Below are 14,836 nucleotides of genomic sequence, written 5' to 3' on the forward strand. Positions count from 1 at the left end.
TCCCTGTCATTCTAGCCAACTGACAGGTGTGTAATGGTGTCTCAGAGTTGTCTTAATTTGCATTTCTCTGATTAATAATGACTTGGAGTATCTTTTAATATGACTAGAAATAGTTTCAATTTCTTCATCTGAAAATTGTCTGTTTATATCCTTTGACCATTTGAAGATAATAATGAGATGGTGCTATTATGAATATATGTGATATGTAAGAAAAAGTGGGCAAATAGAATCTACAGAATTTGTCAGTAGAGTAAATATGGGATATAAGGAAGTTAAGAATCAGAGATGACTGAGGTTTTGAGGCTGGGTGACCGGGAAGATCATGGCTTCAATAGAAATTGGGAAGCTTGGTGGAAAGGCTGAATTTTTAGGGGATGATTAGTTCAGTTATAGAGATGTTAATTTTGATGTAATAGTAAAATACCTTGGTAGAGTAAGTAGTTGAAAGTTGGGATTGGTGTTGGATGTATAGATTTTGGATTCATCTGCATAACAGTGAGCTTTGAATTTATGAAATGAATGAGACTACCAATAGAGAGAGAATAGAAATAGCACAAGATTATTGATAGGACCTTGAGGATCACTCATTTTAGGAATGAGAGGATAAAATCATTGGGGGAAAAAGCAATTTGGAGGTAGAAACAGGTTTAGAGCAGGGAATTGGAAGTCAAGGGAAAAAGGAATATATGGAAAAAATTAGGTGTACACCAATGTCAAATGCTACAGAATAGGTTAAAGTGCATGAGGGGGAAAATTGAAGGAGAAATTAAAGATATCTGAGGATATTATAACCTACCACAGGCCTGCAATAGTGTGTGTGTGTGCGCGTATGTTTAAGTTGATTTAAGTAGTCATTGAAATATTGGTTGAATTGAATTAAGAGCACAGAAGGAGTTTGGATACATTTTTCTCTGATAACTGGAATAGAAGAATTTGGTCATTTAAAATAACGATATACATTTCAAGAGTCAGGGTACTGTATACTAAATAGAGAGCCAACATTGAAACTAGGAAGATATGGATTCAAGTTTGGCCTCTGATAAAAAATTTACTTAATGACCTGAAATCTATCAATGGATACTTTGGGGCTGTAGCTTTCCCCTTAAGTATCTCTATACTATCCACAAGTTGTTTAGGGCATTGATAATAAAATACTGTTCTCAGAATCATATATACATATATACATACATATGTATGTGAATATGTGTATATGTGTACGTTATCCATCTGTTTATCTCTCTGTTAATGCATTTATCTCTTGTCTTCCCTTTTTCTTTCAAAGTAATTTGTGAAGAAAGTGCTTTGCAGACCTTTAAAACAGTACAAATATGAGTTACAATTTTCACATGGATTTTCTTGTTTGATTATTATGACAGTACTGTTTGAATAGAGTGAATATTATCTTTTTACATAGAGATACAAGATAGGGGAGATAGAAAATTGATAGCATGAAAGCTTCAAACTTTTTAGTGAAGTTAAAAATGTGTTCTTTAGTTGAGTAAGAATAGGATAGGAGGAATATTAAGATAATTCTTTTTTTTTCCTGGCATTTAAAATAAAAGACATGCTAGAATTCAGAGAAAATTAGAAAGTCTTATTTGAACTGACAGACAATGAAGTAAGCTCCATTAGGAAAGCTGTTTTACACACACACACACACACACACACACCACATACACACACTCTAAAATCCATCAATAAATCTGAATCTGTGTTGGCCCTGAAGAAGAATGCTTCTTCCTAACTTTGCAGAGATAGAGAACTATAAGTACAGAATACTGTATATACTGTTAGACTTTATATGTTGGGTAACTTTGCTCAATTGCTTATTTCCCTTTTCATTCCTTAATGAAAGTCATGATTGTCTGGATATATTATTTCTCTTCCGGAAATGAAGGTCACATGAAAACAGAAAATATCAATATTAAAAAAAGCTATCAATAAAAAGGTAAAACTAGAAAAAGACCATAAAAAGCATTCCGCAATTCTTTTGGATCTTAGGTAGTGCAGTGGATAGAACACTGGGCTGGAGCCAAGAATATTCCTCTTTCTGAGTTCAAATCTTGGCCTCAAACACTTTTAACTGTGTGACCCTGGGCAAGTCACTGAAGTTTGCCTCAATTTCCTCATCTGTAAAATGAAAAGGAGTAGTAAATGGTAACCACTCTAGTATCTTTGGCAAGAAAACTCCAGATGGGGTCATTGAAAAGTCATGACTGAAAATGACTGAAGAACACCATCAACAATTCCTCTTTTTCAGTTGTTTCTATCTCTGGGTGAAGGTGTTATATTAGCTCAAGAAACACTAGTACTTCCTTTATTTTCATGGTTTTTCAGATTGTTCTTTTTGCTTATCTCTTGTTTTCTCTTCAAGGAACCTAAAAATGCATTAGCCATGGATTTATGCCAAACTTGATTATTCTAGACATATTCTACTTGATATTTACTCTGTCAGTAAAGAGTTAATTTGAAAACTATGATTTTTCCCCTCTGTTGTTATTGGATCAGCTGGTAGCATCTTGTGCTTCATTTGATACTATCCCAATGTCTGTATTCATCTAATTTAATTTAAAAATATTTATTGAATGCCAACTACATGCAACACTGTTAGGGCTGATGCTCTTGTATTCTTAGGAAGCATAAAGTCTCCTTGGATACAATAAGAACTGAAAAAGATCCAAGAATCTCAGTAGACTTGTAAGCTCATTGTGAATTAGCAGTATAATATGGCAGCCTTAAAAACTAATTCAATCTTGGGCATAGATTACTATAATCCTTCATTACTTTCCCTTTTCAGACCTCATTTGTAGTATTACATTCAGTTCTGAAGATCACAATTTAAGGACATTGTTAACCTCTGTGTCCAGAGGAGTACAACCAAGATAGTGGAAGGTCTTGTATGGACATCATATGAGAATTGGCAGAAGGAATTTGGCTTATTTAGTTTGGAAAAGAGAAGGTTCATGAAGACTTGGTAGTTGTCTTCATGTATTTGAAAGGCGGTTTGTGTGTGCACGCGCGTGTGTGTGTGCGTGCATATGTGCTCACACACACATGTATAGGGAAACTGCTCTTATTTGTTTCCAGAGAGCATAATCAGGAACAATGGGTTGAATTATAAAGAGAAGAACTTAGGTTTGATCTCTGAAAAACTTCTCAATAATTAGAGCACTCCCAATGTGGGAATGGACAGTGGGATCTACTTCTTTGGAAATCTTCAGGAAGAGGCTGAACTGCTTTTTGTTTCTTATGTTATAGAGGGAATTCCTTTTGTGTTTGCATTTTACTAGATGACTTCTATTGCAAAGCAGACTAGAGCCATAGTCTTTATCTTGACAATTTTTCTTCATTTTGATGAATTATTTTTTCCTTTTAGAATCAAGAGAAAAACATTTAATCCCTCTTCCATATGTAAAAACTAAGCAAGATGTGAACCAAAATGCTCTGGGGATTAAGAGATAGGAAAGCTTTCACATCATGTTGCAGGAAAGCCTTCATGAAGAAGATTATATTTGACAAATAGGGACAAAAAGGATTTCAATAAACAGAAATAATTGGGGGACGGCATTTAGTAAGCTCCTCATTGTCTGGTAGGGAATTTATCATTGTCATTCACTTCTTGTATTTTTTTTTGAACTCTTCAGTTTATTTTAAAAAGCAAGGTGAGTCCAAAATTTTTGAAAATAAATAAAACATTCTATTTCCAGCCTGTTTGTTGAACCAAGTATAAAACATTTGATGAAGGCTAGCATCCTGAATTTGGGGGAGTAAGGAAAGAGATAATTTATTTTTAAAAACAGAGCCATATTGATCTAGAATGATTTATACACTTTCAGAGTATTGTCTCAAAGAATGCTCTACAGTATCGAGGGAATTCCCAGCATGATGCCCAGGAATTTCTGCTATGGCTTTTGGACCGTGTGCATGAAGATCTCAACAATTTTGTGAAACAGAGTGGCCGACCTCCCTTGAAGGTAAGGGGATTTATTTGTTTCTTTTTCTTATTTTGTTTGGAGATCTAATTTTTTATAAGTATTCCGATCTAAAAAATGTTGGGGCGGAAAGAAATGCTGTTCTCCCAAATTGTTATGCTGTTTTTGTTTTTGTTGTTGTTGTTGTTGTTGTTGTTATTGTTTTTTGTTTTTTGTTTTGCAGAGTTTGCTTTAAAGTAAATCAAAACAATAAAGAAAATAGATCTGGATAAACTATAAACTATATGAGACTATAGTAAGGGCATTTCCTGTGCTTACAACTGTGCTTGTAATAGGATTGAAGAGATGTTTAAATATCAGATCATTAAACAAATAAGTGAAAATAAGTGAAAAAAAGTATGTCTATGACATAACTGTCAGAATGAGTAATAGAGGTGATTCATGCTGCTGGAGTTTAGAGGATTTGAGACATTGTGAACTGAATTGGCCCTTGGAACCTCTGTGGAAGAGGTAGGATTTGACTTAGGCCCTAAAGGAATGGAAAGATAAATAGGAAAGGGGAATAATATGCTAGGTAGGGAAAACTCTCTGAACAAAAGTGAGGATCTGGGAATTGTAAGAGTATGTTTGAAGAGAGAGATGGTGAAGAGACAATGTGGCAGATTTCCATTTCATTACTTAGATGATAAATGATTAAATTCAGTAAATGAATATCCTTTTTTTTTCCTGATTTAAAAAAAAATTCTCAGTAGTTTTTTCCAATTACATGTAAAGACAGTTTCCAACATTCATTTTTGTTAAGATTTTTAATTCCAAATTTTTTCCCTTCCCTCCTTTATTCTTCTCTTCCCAAGGCAACAAGTAATTTGATATAGGTTATACATGTACAATCATTTTAAACATTTTTCCATATTAGTCATGTTATAAAAGAAAAGTAAGAACAAAAGGGAAAACCATGATAAAGAAAAAGCAATAACGAAAAAGGTGAAAATAATGTGCTTTGATCCATATTCACTCTCCATAGTTCTTTCTCTGGATGTGGATAGCATTTTTCATTCCAAGTCTATTGGAACTGTCTTGGATGACCGCATTGCTGAGAAGAACTAAGTCTATCATAGTTATTCATCACATAATCTTGCTATTAGGGCAGCTAAGTAGTGCAGTGGTTAATTTAATGTAATCAGAATTATCCTTTTTGCATTCATAATGGTCTTTATATCTTATTTGGTCATAAATCTCTTCTTTTCCCAAAGATCTAACAGGTAAATTATCCCTTGTTCTCCTGATTTGCTTATAATATACCCTATAGAATACTCTTAGTATTCTTGTCTAAATTATGAACCCATTTTCATCTTATCTTGGTATAGAGTATAAGATGTTAATCTATGCTTCGTTTAATTTCTGGAGCCAAGAAGAAGAATTAAAATCATGCCTTATATACTCTATAAACCTTAATAAGTCAGCTACAGTCTCTCTGTCTCATTTTCATCATCTGTAAAATAAAGAAAATTATAGCACCCACCTATAGTTAATTGTTACCAAATGGGATGATAATTTAAAGTATTTGGCAAACCCTAAAGTGTTCTCTAAGTTTTGGCTGTTGTTATTATTCTTGTTACTGTTTCTGACATATAATCTTCTGTAGAAATTTAGAAAATTTTTGTGAATTTTAAAGGTTAACCTCTAGTGAAGAACCGATGTTAGTTCAAAGACTTGTTCTTTCTTTTCCAGCCTCCATTAGAGGATGATGTAGTGCCTGAAGGACCCTCCTTTCCAGTCAGCAGCACTTTTGTACAAGAACTTTTTCAAGCCCAGTACAGGTATAGTATGTCATGGGCTTTGTGAAATGTGAGCAGTATTCGGAACCTCTGTTGTATTTAGGACAATGAGCCTCTTCTAATCTCTGCAGGAGAGGAACGCTTCATGTGATACATACTAACAATTAGCTACACAGCCCTTTGTTTTGTTCTTTTAGTCTGGTAGTAGCTGATTCTTTGTTCTTTGCAAATATAGGAACATAAGAATTGTGACATTGAGTCAGTCCTATAGTCCATTCATCTCTGATAGTGGTGAACATTGGGAAATATTTGTTTGTAGGATGTGATTTTTCATCAGGTTACCAAACTTCAAAGATTGGGAATATCTGCTCTTTGATATTTTAGTTTTCCTTTACACTGAATTTACTTAATCCCATCTCCCTTTTAAAAAGGCACAAAACCATATTTATTGTTGATGTCAACAATTGGGATAATGAGCTTCATATACTTATAGTATACTGCTGTGAAAGTAATATAGGCCCCACAATGTTGGATGAAATTATATTCTTGGGTAGAGCATTCTCACCACTGGTGAAGATTTATACCTATTTCATATGCTGTAGCTAAAGCATTTCATCTTAAAATTAAAGCTGAAAACAATTTATAGTAGATCCTTTAGGGAGGAGGGAAAGATGAGTTCGGATAGAATGTCATTTGCCTGGCTTAATCTATATGTATATACATATGAGCATAAATATAACTGAGTTTATTTGCCTATGTACACACATATGTGTGTACTGTTCTCTTCTAACATCATGAATTACTTTAGTATCTGTCATTTCTTATTCCTCACTAGAATCCCTTATCCCCCCCCAACAAAAGCCTACACCACTAATCATTTCAGTAACTAAGAGTAAAAATGTTTTGATAAAATTTGTATATTTAAATATATCTCATAAATGAGATGAATGTCAAAGTGCTTGGTAAATAATAAAGTGCTATGTAAATTTAAAATATTATAATGATTATTTGAATAAATATTAGCAGTTAAATAATGAAATAATCTACCATGGACACTGATGAAATGAAAAAATGAAAACTATAGGATTTTTCTCAACATTTTGTTAATAATGGACTACTGGCATGGGGAAATAACTTAGTTACATAGCATCATATTTTGTAAACTAGAATTCTCTTACTCTTTTAAGGAATCGTCCCTCAGTTAGTTAGTGATCTGATTGAGAAAGTTGGAAGTTAGGGAATAACTAATGTTTTCACTACTGGCTAATTTTTCTTTCTGTAAAGGGGAAGCTTGGCACTTCCAAATAAATTTCAAATTGGTAAAATGACTGCGAGAATATTATTCTTTGGTGTTTTCTGGTGTTTTTTGCCCAGTTCAAATGACTGCTCTTTCTCTCTCCCCCAAACTAGCTTCTTACTTGGAAGAATAGATGAAAACAACTATTTACTAGCCTAAGGCAGCTTGGTTTTCCTTTTATAAATAGCTTTTCATCCATAACTTCAATGAAAACTAGAATGGAAAGGTAGTCTGGAATATCATTTAGGCCTAGAATGGAAAACTTTTTCTATGTGTGTATTTATTGATACTCTATCTTAACTAAGTAATTGAGTTTCTAATGAAGGAAATAAGTTCTTTTAGGAAAAAAATTACTAATCTTCAAAGTGCTTGCTTACGCTTGCTTACTCATTCCAAAATTCTGTATTTGTGATCTATTTATGGTCTTTTTTATTAAACACTAGTTACTTGTTTCCTATATAATTATAGTCTCCTAGGTAGAAAAGATTTCAGAGATCATTTAGTTAAAGCTGTGCCTGACAAGAAATTCCCTCTACAACATTCCAGCAAGATCATCTAGCCCAGTCTTCTTTTTCTTCCTCTTTCATTCCCCCCTCCCTCCCACCCCCCCAAGGCCATTTGGGTAAAGTGATTTGCTGAGGCTAGTAAGTATCTGAGGCCAAATTTGAACTCAGATCTTCCTGACTCCAGAACTGATGCTACACCTACTATACCACCTAGCTGTTCTTAGCCTCGTCTTTTTTTGTTTTATTTATTTATTTATTTTTGCTAGGCAATTGGAGTTAAGTAACTTGGTTAGAGTCACACAGTTAGTAAATGTTAATTGTCTGAGACTGTATTTGAACTCAAATTCTTCTGACTCCAGAATAAGTGCTCTATCTACTGTGCCATTTAGCTCCCCTTCACACCCCTTAACCCAGTTTGGGGGCTTTAGTGATAGGAAACTGTCATCTAAGTTAGTCCATTCCAAGTTTGAATAACTATAGATTTTCCCATTATATCTATCCAAATCTTACTTTTCAGCATCTCGTAGTATTTTCTTATGGAGGCAAGCAAAACAAGACTAATCTCTTTTCTACATGACAACCTGTCACATTTTGAAAGGAAGTTATCATGTCTCTCTTAATTTTTTTTTCTGTGCCTGGAGAGAAGCCAGCATTTCAGTTCCTTCAGCAGATCTTTTTATGACATGTTTTTGGTTCTGAATTGTCTTATCATTCTTGTCACCCTTCTTTGTACATCCTTCAGCATTTAGGAATATCCTTCCTATAAAGTGGCACCAAGTTAGGGCATTTCAGGGCAAAATATAGCTTGATTGTTATGTCCTTCATCCTGGACACTGTTTTTCCCAATGTGGCATAAGATTGGATTTCTTTTTTGACTGCTGTATTGTATTCTTGATTGAGTCTACCAAACCTCCCAGGTTTTTGTAAATTTAAAAAATTGTTTGATTTCAATAAGCCAAAAAAATCTTATTTTCTCATTTACCTTCTCCATTAAGAAAGAAAACGCCTATATTAGATATATATATGTTCTAAACAAACGTCCACATTGGCCATGTCAATCTATTCCCTAAATCTAGCACCTCTCTGGCAGGATACAGATAGTATGCTTTGTGATTGGTCATTGTGTTGATCAAAGTTATTAAAGCTTTCAGATATGTTTGTCATTACAATGTTACTGTCTAAAACAACTACCTACTCTCTATTAATTCATAAAAGTCTTCTAAGTTTTCTTTGTAACTATCCATTCATCGATTTTTTTACAGATTAAAAGTCTTTTTTTTCTTTTACTTTTTTTCCTTTTCTCTTTTTTAAAAATTAGAGCTGTTACATAATTATAGTTTTCCCATTTTGTGCTTGGGATTGTTTTCTTTGAGTCAGTCGCATTTATATTAATCCCTATTAATTCTTAGGAGATTTGGTCTACTCTTATAACTTGTTGAGCCCTTTTTTCATCTTTACTAACTAATGTATTAGCTATCTATTCCCTCTTCCTATCCTCTGCCCCACTTTTGTGTCATGTTCAAATTTGATAAGCATGTCCTAAGGACAGATCCCTTTGTAGCTGTACTAGAATTCTTTCTTTGAGTTGACTTTGACCCATGAATGAATGTCTACTTTTTTTTTTTTTTTTTTTTAAACCTGGCTGTGGTGTTCTCTTCTTTTCTAAACTATAAGATGGTTGTCTGGGAGCAGGTTTCTTGGGGAGGTTTTCTGGAGGCAGCTTTAGTTTCAGTTCCAAGTAATAATCACCTCAAATACAGCCAGGAGTTAAAATCCAATCTTTTATTGTCTCTTCCAAAATAGCCCGGTTAGCTTTCTTTGGTTCCATGAGCTCTCATTGCTAGTCTTTTGCCTCTGCCAGCTTCTGCTTCTAGCTCAATTCCGACTTCTGGCAATATTCCGAACTGACTGACTTCACTGACTCAGCTCCTTTTATGCTCTTTTAGAGCTGTAAACTCAAAGATTGACTCCTCCTCTGAAAGTGGGATTATGGGAGGTGTGACTCTCATTCTTGTGAATCTCATACTGAATTCTGACTTGTGAATCTCCCAAACTTGTGAACTCCAATGTGTGAGCCAATGTGTGAAATCTCAAAGGTGTAAACATTGTTTCTATCAATTCTAGTGACTTAACACCTTGTAAGGATTTGCTCTAATGTGTGAACCAATAAGCATTGTTTCTATCAATTCCATTGAGTTAACACTAGGATTCTAACACCTGGCCATTTATTCAGTTTTGAAGCTATCTTTATTTTCTTTTAATCCACATTCCTGCATCTTATTCACAGTAATCTGACTTTATAAAATGCTTGCTAAAATTCAGGCATATTATGTTTTTGAAATTTCTTTGACTTGCCAGTGTAATAGCACCGTCTCCAAAAAGCAAACTGAAACAACATAAAGATGATGTTAATTGGCATGCCTTTTTCTTGATGAAGCTAACTTTCAGTGATCACCATTTTCCTTTCTAAATGCCATAAGCCATTATCTTAATAGTATATACTAGAACTTTTCCAGGAATTGATTTTAAGCTCACTAGCTTATGGTTTGGATGATACCTTTCCAGTTTAAAGACCATTTTCTTTGAGAGGGGGTATAGAAACAAAATAAAAGTTTACTGTGTCTATCTTTTGTCATTAATTTGTCATCGTCTCATCTGCCTGGAATAGCAGTTCTGCTTCACTGGATATCTTTCTGCTTTCCATGAATCTTTGAAAAATAACTTTCTGTTGTCTTTAGCTTTTACAACAAACCTCATCTTCTTCCATTGTTGAGTGTGCCAGATGTTATTTTCATAGTATTGTGCTGTTTTCCATGTTGATTTACCTACTCATGTTTCCAACTTCCATACATATCTTTTTAAAATTTACATGATTTAATGAATGAGTTACTTGTGTAGTCACATGCATATCTACATACCTCATTCTTTCTTTTTTTATTAGAAGTATTTTGTATCTATCATCAGAATTTCATTCTTGAGGATCATAATTATGGAACTGACTTCTATAGAATCTTAGGTAAATACAATCTTTCCTCTTCCTGGAGATCTTTGGTTTGGAGGTAAAATTGATTTGAATATTTCCAAAATACCTAAAACTTTGGGCCATTATTGTTGAATTTCTAAGGAGAGGAATAATTTCAATCACAGCTCAATTTTTGTTAGAAATTACTAAATGTGTACTACATGTAGGATTTTGCTGATAGAATGGAGAAGTAGCAATGAGAAGGGAAGTTGAGGAAGATGCATCTCTGCCTTTTGGGAGTTAATGTCATAGGAGGGATAAGCCAAATAATTTTTTAAAAATGTTTTTATTATAGCTTTTTATTTATAAAATATATATATGGGCAATTTTTCAGCATTGACCCTTGCAAAACATTCTGTTCCAACTTTTCTTCTCCTTCCCCCACCTCCTCCCCTAGATGGCAGGTGGACCAATACATGTTAAATACATTAAAGTATATGTTAAATACAATATATGTATAGATATTCATATAATTATTTTAAAGCCAAATAAATTAATAATTATAGTTTAAATGCTAAAAAAGAAAAATGTAACAAAATAATAGGGAGTTTCAGAGAAACTATCTGGTAGTGAAGAATATTTCACAAATGTTTATGAACAGTGTTCTATTTAGCTTGACTATATGCAAAAAAAGGGTTGGTGTTTTTGATTTCCTTCCCTGTTCCTCCCCTTAACATTTGAATTTTGACATCATAATAATTTTAGGTGATGATATTTGCTGACAAGTGATTTGGCCTTCTAGTCACTAAGTTTCTCTAAAGGTCTTATTGTGCATATAATTTTGCTTATATCTCATATCTCATATCTGATTAAGATTAAGAAAAAATAAAGAAAAAAATAAATAGAATGAGTTTTTTTTTTTAATTACTATTTTCCCCTCTTGATTGCTGGATTGTTAAATGAAATGGAAACTTCTCTGTACCAGTACTAAGTTCTAACAGTGTTTCTGTCTCATGCTTTTGTTTTTGAAGATCCTCTTTGACTTGTCCTCATTGCCAGAAACAGAGTAATACCTTTGATCCTTTCCTCTGCATTTCTTTGCCTATTCCTCTGCCTCACACAAGGTAAGAAGAGAACTGATTTCATGAAGATTGTGTATGTACTGTATAATGTGATGTTCCTCCTTTCTTCATACTAACATTGGTCAGGAAAACATTGTACAAAAAAATTGGGTTCTGGCTTAAGGCAAGCTTTAATAAATCCTTGCAGAAATGCTTTTCTAAATTTGTAGAGTGTGCAAGTCTTATACTAGTCTTGGTGGTAGTTATGTGAATGCTAGAAACTATTTCATTTAGTCATTCTTCCTGGATATGTTGTCTGTAGAATGGAGAAGATGTTGTCTCAGTTAGTTGCCCAAACATTTGTTAATTTTCTCCTGTGTTTGGTTCTGTGAATAAAAAATGAAAATGAATCTTTTACCTGCTCCCAGGAAGGAAACATCTTGACAGGGAAGCTTATGTATACTTATAAATAAAATACCTGTAAAATACAAAATACCTGTAAAAAAAAAAAAAAAGCAACTCTGAGGCAATTTCTGTCAGGTAGAAGGGAGACACTAGTGTCTAGTGAAATCAGCAGCTCTCTTCTGTATTCTTTTGGGGCCCCATTGCTGTATTGTAATAAAGTTAAATGCTGTGCTTTTAAATAATTTTTCATGACTGTTTTTTTCTCTGGGCAATTTAATAATTTTATTAATAAATTCAGCACTTTATTAATGAAAGGATGGCCATTTGGCAGTCTGTCTTTTGCCAAAGAATCCTACTGGCAGTGGGGTCACATCTTATGTGCTTTTTGAAGGGTAGGTCTTCCTGAGGAGTAACAATTAATCAAGATTGGTTAACACATTGGGAAGTATGGGCTATGTTAAATTAAGGTCTTGGGGTATGTAACTTAGGTCACTAAAAACTTGGTCAAAGAGAATTCTTCATGGCTTTTCGTGAGATTATTTATTTAAAGTGAATGCAAAGCACAGGTAGTTCAGGTTAGATGAGTTCTTCGAACACATTTCTAGACTGATGCTCTGCTGTTCTTTTAGTAAAATCAGTCTTTGTAAGAATACCATTTTTTAATCTCAAACTGTTGTTTGAGCATTTTGGGTTAAAAGTAGTTGTTCTGTTGGGTTTGCAAATAGTAAGTGGTCTGGAGGTAGATTCAGCATTGAGTTCAGCATTGAGTTTCAGATTTGTTTAGGTCAGGTGTTAGCTGAAATGTGAAAAACTGCTTAAAGAAAAGATTCAACTTTGATCTGTGCAGGCCTCTCTATGTCACAGTTGTATATCAAGGAAAATGCTCTCACTGCATGAGAATTGGAGTGGCTGTACCTCTGTCTGGAACTGTAGCTAGGCTTCGGGAAGCAGTGTCTGTGGAAACGAAGATTCCTACTGATCAGGTAAGAAGAAATTTATTCCACAGGATGCACGTACCATGTGTACATTGCCTGTGTGGCTAAAACGTCTTAAAAAAATTTTTTTTTAAACTTAAACCTTAAAATGATCTTTACCCTATATTTTGCAGAAGAGAGGACTATAATATAACACTGTTAAGTAAAGGTTGCCTTTTTAAAGTATGCAATAAATTCAGTATAACTTTCAATACTGTCCTGCTTGTCTGTGATTCTTTCTGGGGAAATTTTTCTTTTTTCTTGGGGAAAAATTATCTTTAGAGGCTCCCTTCCTTCCACTCCCTCATCATTGGGGGCAAAAAAAGGAAAAACCTGTTCTATCAAACAGATGTAATCAAGCAAAAGAAATCCCCATCTTTTCCATTTAAAAACAAACACACAATATAAATATACTTCTTATTACTTATATTACTTATCCTAATCCTTCTTGTTTCCTCCCATGCTAGAAATTCTATAGATATGAAAGAAAATGTTTCACAAAGGGATGGGTGAGAACTAGCCGTCTCCAACTAAGAAACTCTTGATTGAATGGGATTTTTCTATATTCTCTTACACTCAAGTTATTCTCTAGGTTTTGAGCATAATATTTGATCAGATTTGACCATCTTGATTTCTGATTATTCTTTGAATACCTTCCCAGTGAAGGAGATCTGACTAATTCCTGACTGACTACTTTCCCACAGATAATACATGTAAGCTCCTGAGGAAACCTCAGCATGGTATAGTAAAAAGATCACTAGATACGGAAATCAGGGGACCTGGTTTTAAATCTCACCTCTGGTGCTAACTAGCTCTGTAACCTTAAGCAAAGTATTTAACCATTGAGGCTTTTTCTCCTTTTCCCTACCTTATCTTTTCAATTAAGCTATTGGCTTGAGTAGATGCTAAGATTTCTTCCAATTCTAAAATTCTAGGATGATCTTACTTTCTTTATAGCAATGTACATATCCTGAAATTAGAGTACACCATGCCAGCCCTTAATTAAAAGTGCTAAGAGACTTTACTCTCTTAAGATGTACTCATTGAAGAACTGGCTTGTGGAAATACGTGTTCTTTTCCTGTGAGTTCTCTCAAAGCTGCTTTACTGCCAACTTGAGAAGTTTTTTTATGGCTCTGCTTCCTAATAGAATTGGGAGATTAGTTTCTGACTAACTCTACAGTTAGTTTCTAATCATTTCCAATTTCTCCCATTTTTAGATTGTGTTAACAGAAATGTATTATGATGGGTTTCATCGCTCCTTTTGTGACACAGATGATTTGGAAACAGTGCATGAGAGTGACTGCATTTTTGCCTTTGAGACTCCAGAAATATTTAGACCTGAAGGTATTCTCAGTCAAAGAGGTAAATGATTATGTTTTTATACAGTAATACTTTCATATGATTTTCAAATGTTTTGATTAACTATTGGCTTTTGTGTCTTTAAAAATTATGGTATATTTTAAAGTACTAGGTTTAATTGAGTAATACAAGAGTAGGTGTTTCCTACTCTTTTTCCATTCCATTGAATCAGGTCTAGAAATATGTCTTTACTGGAGCTGGTTCAGTTACTAAGACTTAATTTTGACGATCTCTGGACAGCACAAAGCGAAATATATGATACTGTATTCTCCTTATTCTGTATATTACATGAAAATAATAGGAAGAGTCTGATTAGGCTCCAGATTCTAAAATATTTGGTGGACTTAATACCTGTTTCTAAGAAATAAACATATGGCACTTTGCTGCTGGCACAATGCTTATTATGCCACTGTTTTTTATAAAACGTGCTTCTGAGAAGATCACCCAACAGCAGGTGGTAGATTCTAGAGCTCTCCCTTTGATGGTCAGGAAAACTATTGTCTTGGTAACTGTTTTAATATCCTTGGGGATCTTTCTAGGGCTACATGTTTTTTATAAAAA

The 14,836-nt window shown here is 33.9% G+C and overlaps 1 protein-coding gene across 1 annotated transcript in view; it reads left to right on the forward strand.

The window, feature by feature from the left end:
- USP31 (ubiquitin specific peptidase 31) overlaps positions 1–14,836 on the forward strand; it is a 140,651-nt gene that overhangs the window by 54,058 nt on the left and 71,757 nt on the right. The window contains exons 2-6 of the mRNA XM_051964828.1: positions 3,837–3,974; positions 5,664–5,752; positions 11,507–11,599; positions 12,789–12,924; positions 14,134–14,278. Of these exons, the coding sequence (XP_051820788.1) occupies positions 3,837–3,974; positions 5,664–5,752; positions 11,507–11,599; positions 12,789–12,924; positions 14,134–14,278 (601 nt within the window). The remainder of the gene's footprint in view (positions 1–3,836; positions 3,975–5,663; positions 5,753–11,506; positions 11,600–12,788; positions 12,925–14,133; positions 14,279–14,836) is intronic.

This window comes from Antechinus flavipes, chromosome 1, assembly GCF_016432865.1.
Source record: "Antechinus flavipes isolate AdamAnt ecotype Samford, QLD, Australia chromosome 1, AdamAnt_v2, whole genome shotgun sequence".
Lineage (NCBI taxonomy): Eukaryota > Metazoa > Chordata > Mammalia > Dasyuromorphia > Dasyuridae > Antechinus > Antechinus flavipes.